The 12,137-nt window shown below is 36.2% G+C and overlaps 1 protein-coding gene across 2 annotated transcripts in view; it reads left to right on the top strand.

Moving 5' to 3' along the window:
• Positions 1-12,137, top strand: part of CNTN6 (contactin 6) — a 353,237-nt gene that overhangs the window by 269,469 nt on the left and 71,631 nt on the right. For both annotated transcript variants that reach the window (XM_053600445.1, XM_053600444.1), the window contains one exon: positions 9,579-9,706. In XM_053600445.1, coding sequence (XP_053456420.1) covers positions 9,579-9,706 — 128 coding nt within the window. The remainder of the gene's footprint in view (positions 1-9,578; positions 9,707-12,137) is intronic.

Below are 12,137 nucleotides of genomic sequence, written 5' to 3'. Positions count from 1 at the left end.
TGTGCCACCCTCTCCATCCCCTCTGATCCTGCCAGTCCTGAGACGGGGAGACCACACCCCTCCTCCTCTGTGCCACCCTCTCCATCCCCTCTGCCCCTGCCAGTCCTGAGACAGGGAGACCACACCCCTCCTCCTCTGTGCCACCCTCTCCATCCCCTCTGCCCCTGCCAGTCCTGAGACGGGGAGACCACACCCCTCCTCCTCTGTGCCACCCTCTCCATCCCCTCTGATCCTGCCAGTCCTGAGACAGGGAGACCACACCCCTCCTCCTCTGTGCCACCCTCTCCATCCCCTCTGCCCCTGCCAGTCCTGAGACAGGGAGACCACACCCCTCCTCCTCTGTGCCACCCTCTCCATCCCCTCTGCCCCTGCCAGTCCTGAGACGGGGAGACCACACCCCTCCTCCTCTGTGCCACCCTCTCCATCCCCTCTGCCCCTGCCAGTCCTGAGACAGGGAGACCACACCCCTCCTCCTCTGTGCCACCCTCTCCATCCCCTCTGCCCCTGCCAGTCCTGAGACGGGGAGACCACACCCCTCCTCCTCCTCTTCTTCCTCAGTCTACTCAACAGGAAGACAGTGAGGATGAAGACCTTTATGACAATCCACTTCCACTTAATGAATAGTAAATATACTTTTCCTTCTTATGATTTCTTTAATAATATTTTCTTTTCTCTATCTTACTTTATTGTAGGAACACAGTCTACAACGTAGATAAATACAAAATATTTGTTCATCCGCTGTTATCAATGAGGCTTTTGGTCAACAGTAGGCTATTAGCAGTTAAGTTTTGGGATCAAAGTTACATGTGGAATTTTTTCTGCAGGGGGCTTGGCCCCTTAGCCCCAGTTTTGTTCAAGGGTCAACTGTGTTTCTTTGTGTCAACCTTCATACTGCTTTATGTGGTATCAGCAAACAAACAGAATATCAGAAAATCACGTATCCAATAACCACTTTGTTTATATGTGGTACACACCTATATGTACCTATAGTTGTAGGTATAACTGACTTTGTTTTTAAAGAAGGGAGTTATTTGAACAGGTCACTTTCTGTTATTTGACTGAATGTATTAATAATGTTAACTTATAATATGTCTGGGCCTAGAAAACAACTACTAAATATTTAGGAGCAAATATAATCACAAAACAAATATTTATTAAATACTCGATAATTATAAGTCCTCTCAGGTATAAATTCTAATAAATAAAGAATAATAGCTACTATTTTGGGGTACCTATTACCCTTAGGTATTTTGTATATACAGTAGATTCGCCATAGTTGACCACCTCCCTGAATTGACCACCTCCCTAAGGTGACCTAATTTTCATATACAGGACATGCACCACATGTACATAGTAGTACAGTAGGACTAGTTCCTTATGCTGATCACCTCTGGATGTTGACCAGTTTGTTACAGTCCCTTGAGTGGTCAACACACAGAAGTTCTACTGTATACGTACACATACACACTGTGTGTGTATATGTATGTATATATATATATATTTCTTTACTTAATTCTCAAAACAAATTTATGATGTTATTACTACTTCTATACCCATACTACACAAAGCTTTTGTAGAAATCAAGCAAAATCTCTTAGAGTAACATGGCCAAAAATGGGAAGCGAGGCAGAAATCCAAAGCAATCTGACTTCAGAATCCACAGTTTTATTACCCCTATATCACCCTCCTCAAGGAAATCTTAGCTCTGCATGTGTGGAGAGTGAAGACTTGTATCAAGAGAAAATTAGAAGGGCAAGGCAACAAAATTATTCAGATAGTGATTTAGTAGGAAAAGCACTGTCTTAGATTGGAACACAAGCATTAGGGGTTAGTTACGCCAAGTTATCAAATCAAGACCAGCACTGGGCGGTACTTATGCTAAGTTATCAAATCTCATAGTATCTCAGTTTGTCAATGTGGGAAAAAAATAATCTCTACACCTCTAGTGGGAGAAAGAAAGGATGGTGAACTGCAGTGATTGGAGGGAAGGATGTGGTGGGAACACCATGGGCCCTGGTGTGGCCCCAGGACACAGGGCAGCTAAGTTCTGCTCCTCAGGGAGCCAAGGTGAGGAGCAGCAGTGGACAATCGACCTTGCTGCCCCGCGGCTACCTCACTTCGAGCCACAGACACCTTGCTGCTGGGAGCTTGGCATGCAGCCCGGCAGACCCCAAGGTTGTCTCTGTATGGACAGCATAGAGAAGCCACTTGGGGACAGTCTGTGAAAGGAAGAAAAAACTCATTTATCTGCCTGATTGCCCCTTTGCTGGTGGGGCTGCATTATCTGGCCTTTAACGGTCAATGGCCCAGGAGAACCTGAACAAGTCACAAGATGTGTCTGAAACGCTAGCTGTCAAAACAGGTTTAGGTGGGTGGATGCGATTCAGATTAGCAGATCAGAATACAAAACTTCTGCTAGTTGAGACTTGAGGCTTTCGTATTAGAGTATATGCTAATAAAGATTTGCAGATTGTCAACATTTATTTTTTCTTTGGGACTTACACAATTCTTTATTGAAAAGAGTATTTGTGTTCTTTCCCAAAAATCAGACAAAAGGAATGTATAAAATACTTGAGTTCCTTCCAGAAACTTTCCTGAATTTTCCAGTATGTTTCTTCCTCTTTAGAACTAATTAAAGACCGTCAGTGTATTGTGCTTTGCTGAAGATGATCCTGGTTATTTGGTACAGAGAGGCCAGTTTTACACCCTGCGACCCTTACATCATCTTCCTCCCATGATAGCACTTATCTTTCATTCTATATATTTTTTCTCTCATTTTTTTGCTACATGATGCAGGGGTGTCCAATCTGTGCCCTGTAGGCCACATGCTGATTTTGTGAGGGCTTTTTTACTTATCTGTGATGTCAGATATCATGAAAACTACCTATGGACCTTTTGTTGTTGTTGTTAATCAGCTTTTGTTAATATTTCTGTATTTAATATGTGGCCCAAGACAACTCTTCTTCTTCCAATATGCAGTAGAGGAAAACAAATTTGGGCACTCCTGTAAGGGATGATAAGTTAGGTTTTCATTAATCCATTGATTAAATCACTAAATTTGGCCCAACCATTGGTGTCAGTCTCTGTGTATAATTGCCATTAATGCCACTTAAAGTTATTGACATAAAGAGATGGAAAGGACAACCTTTATTTTTACTTGAATGAGCAAGCTTAGGTATTTACTTGTTTTTTCATTGTGTCAGTCATTTTTGTAGCTCATTAAAATAAGGAATTTTCAAAAGACAGCTTATTAAATGACAGTGGAATTAGTATAGACATTGTACCTTACCTACGATAATCAGGTGCAAAAATTATTAAAATATAATATCAATATTTAATCTAAAATAGATTCCAGTGGGACATTTTACCTAAAACTTAAATTGTGAAGAGGAAAAATTTATACACAATTTCCTATTTCTTATCTAACTCATTTTAATCCAATCTATTTTACATTTTCCGGATATCAGTGAAATTAGACAGTCAATTAAAATTTCATGGTTTGCAGTATTATCTTTAGACAGAACTGGAAGCAATACTCCAGTTAATAATCTAACTATAAAAATAGCAGTGTTGCTCTAGTTTCAGCAATAAGAAATTATAATTGCCCATTGCCCTAATTTCTCTTAGTTTAAGAAATTTAGCTATTGTTAATCTTCTATGTCCTCAAACTTTATAATAGGCTATGGCTGATTTGAAACAAAAAATAAAATCAGAGCCTTCATCATTTTCTATTCACACTTGGGAATCTATATACATAGATTTGTTTTCTATATGTAAATAAATAAAAGGTTGGATCTATTTTAGATTTTTCATAGTGATAAAATGGACGTGACTGTTAATTTTTCCTCTATTTATTTAATTTGTGATAAACAGGTATCACATGCAAATCAGGTGCTACAACTTGGATGTGCTTTGTCCCCATCGAAACTCCTGTTGCAATTTTATCCCTGATGTGGGAGTGTCAGGATGTGAGGCCTAGGATGAGATGTTTGGATCATGAGGATTGATCACTCACGAATAGATTGATGCCCTGGGTGAATGAGATCTCATTATCTCCAGAATGAATTAGTTCTTTCTTGAGCTTAATTCACAATTGCCAAGACATGGAAGCAACCCAGGGGCCTCTCAACCCATGCATGGATTAATGAACTATGGTACATGTACACTATGGAGTTTTATTCAACCATAAAAAAGGATGGAGACTCTTAGTAAAGTATTACAAGAATGGAAAAACAAGTATCCAATGTACTCAATACTAATAGGAAACCAATGTATAAACAGCTACACGCCTGCATGAGTAAAGCAAAAGTATAGTTTAGTGAGGGGGAAGGGAGAGGAGGCGGGGGAGAGAGGGTGCTTGTCAGGATATCACCCCCAACGTGCACAACGTGAGGGTGTTCAGCATGCCCTCTAGGTGAAGGGCTTAACTTGAACTTTTCGGTAGAAACAAAAACAATGTAACCTAAACATTCGTACCTTCATAGGTGTGAGTAAATGACCAAAGACACCAACCAAATCTGAAATAGTAGCCTGAATAGTAGGAGAACAAAGGGAAAATCCTGGGAATGGCAAAGAATAAGAATTCAGTTATCACCTAATATTTAATGAATTTAAGTTTCATAACAATCATACTGTCATTTCCAAAATAAAAGTTAGAACACTGTGAATCAGAAAGACCAAGTAGCTAAGTACACAGACAAGAAGTTTTGTGTCAATTCAAGGGTGGGTTTTAAGCAGTGAAATAATGCTGGGGACAGTCGTGCTGGTATTAGACACCTTATAAAAGCCTGGTATATATTCCTCAGGCCTCTAGGTTCAGACTGAACTGTGACAAAACATTTCTTCCTTTCCTTGTTGTTATTCTTTGTCACAGTAGTTCTTTGTGTTATTCTTTGTCACAGATGTTCTTAGGCAGGATGGGAAACTAGTTCATTGAAAATTTACCTATTGATTGCTCCTTGGGCATCAGGGAGAGTGCTTAGTGTTTTGAACTGTTAACATTTACTCTATGACTTTGTAATATAGTAATATTAATATCTCCATGCTACAGATGAGGAGACTGAATACTTGGACAGTTAATTAATTTCATCCCGGCCATAAAAAAATAAAATGTTGAGATTCATATTTGGCCACAGCATTTTTGACCCCCAAGCCCACATTCTTACCCACTCTACTAATAGGCACGTAATGCCATAACTGCACAGGATAAAATAAGAAAGAAAGAAAAAGAATTCTTACTATTAGCATCACCATCGTCATTAACTTCCATGGTAAGATGGCTTATGGCTAAAACTCTTTCATAGCATGGGACTGGCAGGCCTGCCATTAGGAGCTCACCAAAGCTAAGAAGCCCTGAGAATATGTACACATAAGCACACACATGTCTCAGCACAATTCAGGGACTTACTCGATTCTCGGAAGGTCAGATTAAGAAACTATAGCATGACGGGTCATTCTGTGCAAATTAAATTCTACACACACACACACTTTTCTTTAAAGTTTATGCTCTCTTAGTCACTATACTATTAGCAAACTGTGTTTTGGAAACTCCAAGTCAAAAGACATTGGCTGGAATGAGCGTGCCCTGATCTACAGAGAAAGGCCTGATTAGAACCTTGGCCCCACACTCCCTAGTGAGTACTTTGAGTCAATATTGCTTCTCTCTGTGCCTGTTTCCTGATTTGTGAAATAGGGATGGGAACAAGAGCAAGATCAAAGGTTTGTCTTAAAAATTGGGTGAGGTGACATTTATTACACACCTAGTCGAGGGCCTGGGCAGAGTTAGCTCGTTATACATAATAACTCATACATTTTGACTGATGAGTTTTAATATGATGGAAGAGTAAGACTTATTAATAAAACTTAATATTTAATAGTCTTTATTTTCACATTGTAATTCCTAACATACTGCTTTAAACATAGTAGGCATTTAGTGAATATTTACTGAATGAATTAAGAAGGAGAAAAAGTCCTAGCATTGCTCCCCTTCCAATCATGCATTTAAATTGCTCCTGAACTTTTGGAAGCCTTTCTATGCTCCCAGGGTGCTCACATATTTCCATATATTAATTTTGTTATCTATCATCTATTAGTAGTATCACCTTAGCATTAAATCCTAATATAGTCATATACAAATAATATGCAATCATTTCATTGTCTTCTATTTTCTTCCCTGTGACTATATGCTCTTTACTAATTATTCATAAAACTCTCCATTTTTATTATCAGAATGTTTTTTTTCCCTGTTTTTTTTACAGATAGCCGAGCTTATCTATATTTCTGGCTATGCTTTTTGTTAAATGCCAGAGAAGCTTCTATGCAATGGAGGCAGAATATTTTAACATCTTTCGTTGCTATACTTTACCAGCTTTCCAGATAAAGTATCTTTATGAATATTCCAAAAGAAGGGTAGAAAAAAAAATCAATCTTTCCCTTTTAATGTTACCAAAACCACCAATTAAAATGTTCCAGTTAATTCTTCCATGTGCATTCTGCCTTATCTGAAAACGCCAATTGCTTGGTACAGTTTGATCTTAGCTGAGTGTTCTTTTTTTTCTTTTTTTGTACATCATGTTAGCTAAGTCATGTTTAGATGTGTAAAAGTACTAGAAATTCTTACTTTTCTTTAACATTTGTTGTTTGATTATTCTGCATAATATTAGGGCAGTGATTAGGTGATTTGATTCCATTGCACTGACACAAGATTGAATTTTTTTATTTAATTTTAACAACTCATTAATAAAAGGAACAATTAAATGATAAGTTGAAATATTCACACTATCATGCCATAAAATATTTAGTTATTGTTAAATTTTTGAATGATTATATCCTAGGTGACTAGAGAGACTTTTAAAAATTATTTATTTTTGGCCGAGTGCGATTGCTCATGTCTGTAATGCTAGCACTCTGGGAGTGTCCAGGCAAGAGGATTGTTTCAGCTCAGGAGTTTGAGACTAGCCTGAGCAAGAGGGAGACCCCATCTCTACTAAACATAAAAAATTAGCTGGAAATGGTGGCAGGTGCCTGTAGTCCCAGGTACCAGGGAATCTGAGGCAAGAAGATCATTGCACCCAAGATCTTGAAGTTGCTGTGAGCTATTCTGATGCCAAGGCACTCTATTCAGGGTGACAGAGTGGGACTCTGCCTCCAAAAAAAAAAAAAAATTATACATACATATATATTTACATTTATTTACATATATATTTGTTTATAAAATTTATTTTAAGAAAAGGTAAATCAACTTGATTGCTATGTTGGTTATTTTCATAAAACATTTAATGTTTAATATTTTTATTCTGTTATAAATTTTTGCTTATGATCTTATGAAACAAGATGCATTGTTACTTGGAAACAAGGATAAATTTTATAGATCAATTTATAAACAATAGCTCAATACTTCTCAGACTTTATGATATGATACTAGTCACTGGGGATCTTATGAAAATGAGTCATAAGTCAGATGAGATGAGGCCTCATTTGGTTGGGGCAAACACATGAACTACTTTTACTGCATCTAATGTTGACTAAACAGAAACTTCTAGAGAGTCATAATTAACATGCAGATTTATTTTATTAAAAGTAAGGAAAGGTAGTTGTTCCAGAAAGAGCATGAGTGCTGGGGATAATCAAACATAATGTTAACTCATTCTTGGATCCTTAGCTCATCAGTCTCAGGCAGATTTTACCTTTTCTCAGTTTCGTCCCCTTCTCAATACCTCAGATGGTGACAGATACTTGAGAAATATTGATGCATTAAGATTCCTAAAGGAATAATCAATTTCAGTGATGATAATTTCAATTCATTTTAGCAAACATGATTAAAAACCCACTGTGCCTGAGACCAGTGGTATCTGAAAGGCAACTTTGTTGACATGAATTGGTCCTTTCTGAAAGTTAAGAAAATAATTATATGAAAATAATTAAATTTAAATACTGGCATTCGTTTGGTACCTGGAAAATTTGTTCAGTGGCCTTTAGATATAAGTAGATATATTACTTTTATCATAGAAATTGTTTATCGCCAATATCTAAAATTTCTATGTTGTTGAAAATTCTGTTATTCCTAAATGTTAGAGGCAGATGGTGAACCCAAATGCTTCTTACATTGACCTCTTTTAATGGAATCAGATAAAGAATTGTATTTGGCCAGAAATTTGCTGCAGACTAGGATAGTTTTGTTACTGTGTCAAGAGCAGTATAATTCAATTGTAAATGTAAATTGGTATCTGGAAAGTAGACATTTCTAAACTAAAGAAGGTATAAAATGTCTGTTTTGGAAGAATACTCTATGACAATGACTTTTTAAAAAGTCTGATTATGTGCCACAGAATGCTGTATACCCAGATGTGGCCTCTTCTGCTCACTGATAACAGAATTTGGAATTCATGATTAGTAATAAATCCAATGTCAGAAGCTGTTTTCATACAAATTGTAGTTGGCTGATAGTCTCCATGTTTCAAATTGGGTAATTAATTATATTAGCTGCATTTCATGTTTTACATATATTAGAAACAATGACATGTTTGCAATACAACAAATGCTGTTTTGTTATTGTTAATGAGTGTGATATGCATGCAATTGCCGTTGCCTTTTTTTTTTCCCCTTTAAAGCTATAGTCAAAAATGAGTCTGTGGTCAGTTATTTTGGTGTAGTCCTACCTATCCACTGTTGCTTTTAGACGTGGGTTTGTAAAGGGTTGATACCTAAATTTATAAAACAGAAAATATAGAAACCCCAAATTGTTTTTATTTTCCATTTCCTGTCTCCTCTTTAAAAAAAAAAAAATTTGATGCTGAGTTTTTAAAAACAATTCTTGGGGTTTTCTCTGATTGTAATGACATTTTGATGTTTATTTTGTTTTTGCATTTCAGAGAAAATTTAATATGGATCATTTTATGAAACATTGGAACTTCTTAGATAGATATCTTTTCATTGCACACTATATGTTTTAGAAATGTTTGATTCAGAGTGACTTCATCTTTCTACTGCTCTCTTTTCCTTTTTGATGGGGTAAGACACATGATAGGTGTGGCCCTTTGGCAATGGGACCATACAGTTAGATTCTTCAATTCACTAGCGCTGGCAGACACTGTCATGTTCAGCACTCTACAGTGTGGTCACTGGAAATGTGAAGGAAGACCACATTTATAAAGAAAGACACAGACCGAACAATGTGGAAATTGGCTTGCATTTCTCCAAACCCAAGTTCAATTTTCACCAGCAAGTTGACTTTCCAAACAGCACAGCAAATAGTTACATTTCTTATTCATCAAATTTTTGGGCATTAAAGCACCAGACACTCATTTGATTTTTAATGTACGGTGAAACCCACAATGATAATTCAAGTATAGTACAATAATTATCAATATAGTGTCAAAATAAAAGTAAATGCCATTTATTCTAATATGTAGAGTCTGAGATTGCTCACAATGAGGAACAGAATGATAGAAAAGGAATAAATTTATATTATCACATACATCTATGATTTTTAGTAATGTTTTAAAATAAAAAAAATAAGCACTTTTGATTTATCAGTGTTTAAGAGCCTTTCTTCCACTAATTATACATTTTATTTTTAGAGTGTTTCTCTTGGAGGATGGTAGCATCAAGATCAATAATGTTACCAGGTCTGATGGCGGATCGTATACATGCATAGCCACAAATCAGTTTGGCATTGCTAAGAACACCGGCAGCCTCATAGTGAAAGGTATTTTATTATCTTTGTTTGTGTTTGATGAACATTGGAAATATGCATGAATATACAGATTTCTATTACAGCATCAAACCTATACTATATTGTATATGTAAAATATTTGATTTCACTGTTTATATAAGAGATTCATCACTGTGCTCATTAATACCACATGCACTTTGCTAGTAGGAGACCATGGTAGATGTGAACACTTTGGCGGTTGAAAATCATGTCAGTGTCTAAATAAACAGAGTTAAAACTTGCACTTGAAATATTTGGATTTGCACAATTGTTTTAGTGTTCAGACCCTGGACCTTTTGATAAAGTCACTCACTGGATAGTATTTTACTTGATGTCTATCAGAATTTCTCATTTTGTATGAAATATTTACATGTAAATAAAGATAACATACAACAAGATACAATAACCAAATACACAACTGGTTCCTTTATCTACGTAACTCTGAGTAAGTAGCATACATAAGTACAAAACTAGTGAAATACAGAGTCTCTTACATATACTATGTACCGTAAATAAAAAGAAGTTGTTTTCAAAGAAAAGGCAATTAAAATAATAGTATTAACATGAGTTATTATATTCCCATCACAGTAAAGAAACTCCTATAATTTTAGATAGTTAAACTGTATACTCTGTCTTTAAGATTTTTAAGCTAATGCCAGTTCAAATGTTTCTACATTTATTACCAAGGGACATAATTAGTTTTAGAAATACCTATTCCCCATCTTTGCTATTTTACATCACTGAATCTCAGCTCATAAACTAGCACTTTTGCTGGAAGCCATGCCACTTCTATCACTTCATTGCCTCCTGAATAAAAGAAATGATTGTCTGGATAAAGCAGTTTGAGAGGCTAATTAAGCCCAAATGATTAAATTCTGCAATTGGCACTTTCTCATCTTTTCTATTAAAAAATAAATATATTTAATAAAAAGTGCTTAGCTGCTACACTTCACCTATCATTTAAAATGTCTCCAGGAAAATAAATACCCACTTTAATCCTGGAAGATATTTCTGTCAACTTGTCTCAAGCATATTGCATTATGTCGACAATTGTCTGAAACACTGTGGGGAAATGTGACTGATAAAACTTGATATGTCAAAATCCAACAAGTGTGGCACATTCTGAAAAACTTCACTTCCTGAATATTGTATTGTCTTCAATTTCTGAGACAGAGATGGACTCCCTGTTTCAAGATGCATGCTATGGCTATATTTAAGAAGAGGGTAAATCTCCAGTAAATTTTTGGCAATACTCAAAGACTGAAAAGTGTGAATGCTTTGTATTTGAAGAAATGGTGTGTCCATGAAGGGGAAAAAAAGATTTATTACATCATTTTACATTAAGGAAGTATAGGAAGTATGCATTCATTTTATTACAGCAGAAGATTAAAATATGGTGAAAGAGAAAAAGGTCTTGAACTTACGACTTCCAGGTACGCAAAAATTCAACCGAAATTGAAATGTAAAACAGAAAGGATAGAAGAAATCAGTAGTAGAAATTTAGTTTAAAAAAAAAAAATCTTCAACAGACTACTAGTGGCCTGTTAAATTGTTTTGCTGTTAAAATATGGTGATAGGGATCTCCACTCTGGAGGCTAAGGAAAAAATATATTAATGGCTAGATTAAACTGAATGAATAGTCTTTTTTTCAAATGTTTCCTAAACCTGTGACATCAAGATGTTCACTTATTTTCATCTGATCTCAGCTGCAATTCTAGCACTCTGGGAGGCCAAGGCAGGAGCTCCCTTGAGCTCCCTTGAGATCAGCCTGAGCAAGAGCAAGACCCTATCTTTATTACAAATAGAAAAAATTAGCTGGGCATTGTGGCAGGTGCCTGTAGTCTCTTCTATGGTGGAGGCTGAGGCAGGAGGATTGCCTGAACCCAAGAGTTTGATGTTGCTGTGAGCAAGGCTGATGTCATGGTAGTCCAGCCTGGGAAACAGAGTGAAAAGAAAAAAAAAGAAAGAAAAAGAAAAAAAAAGATACTCACTGTTCACTAATAATTAATGGAAGAAAAATAAAAAGTGAAGACCCAGAAAAATATTAACTGAGAAACTCAGAATCAACTACCCTGTCTTCGAATATAGCAACTGCATATTTCAGTTTTATATAGCCATGTTTTCTGCTAATTAGGTTCCTAGTTCTTATGATGGAAAACAATTGATCTACATTTTCAGATATTCCATAAAACATTTCATAATCCCCAGGTACTGTTTTTTTCCTACAAGTAAAGCAATAATTCCAAAAGATTGCTCAGTTTAGAAAAAAGAAAAGTTGGCATTTTTTGTCTATTTCTAGAGTTCCTTGCTGAAGCTATGGAAACACAATTATTCCACCCTGCATTCCTGGTTAACTTAATCAGTTTGGCTCTTTCTGTGCACTTTTCATCTTCTGACAAACTAACTGACTTACTGCTCACATCCA

Source organism: Nycticebus coucang, chromosome 8 (assembly GCF_027406575.1).
Source record: "Nycticebus coucang isolate mNycCou1 chromosome 8, mNycCou1.pri, whole genome shotgun sequence".
Classification (NCBI taxonomy): Eukaryota; Metazoa; Chordata; class Mammalia; order Primates; family Lorisidae; genus Nycticebus; species Nycticebus coucang.
Note: the sequence above shows the minus strand (reverse complement) of the source record. Positions and strands in the feature narration are given on the sequence as shown.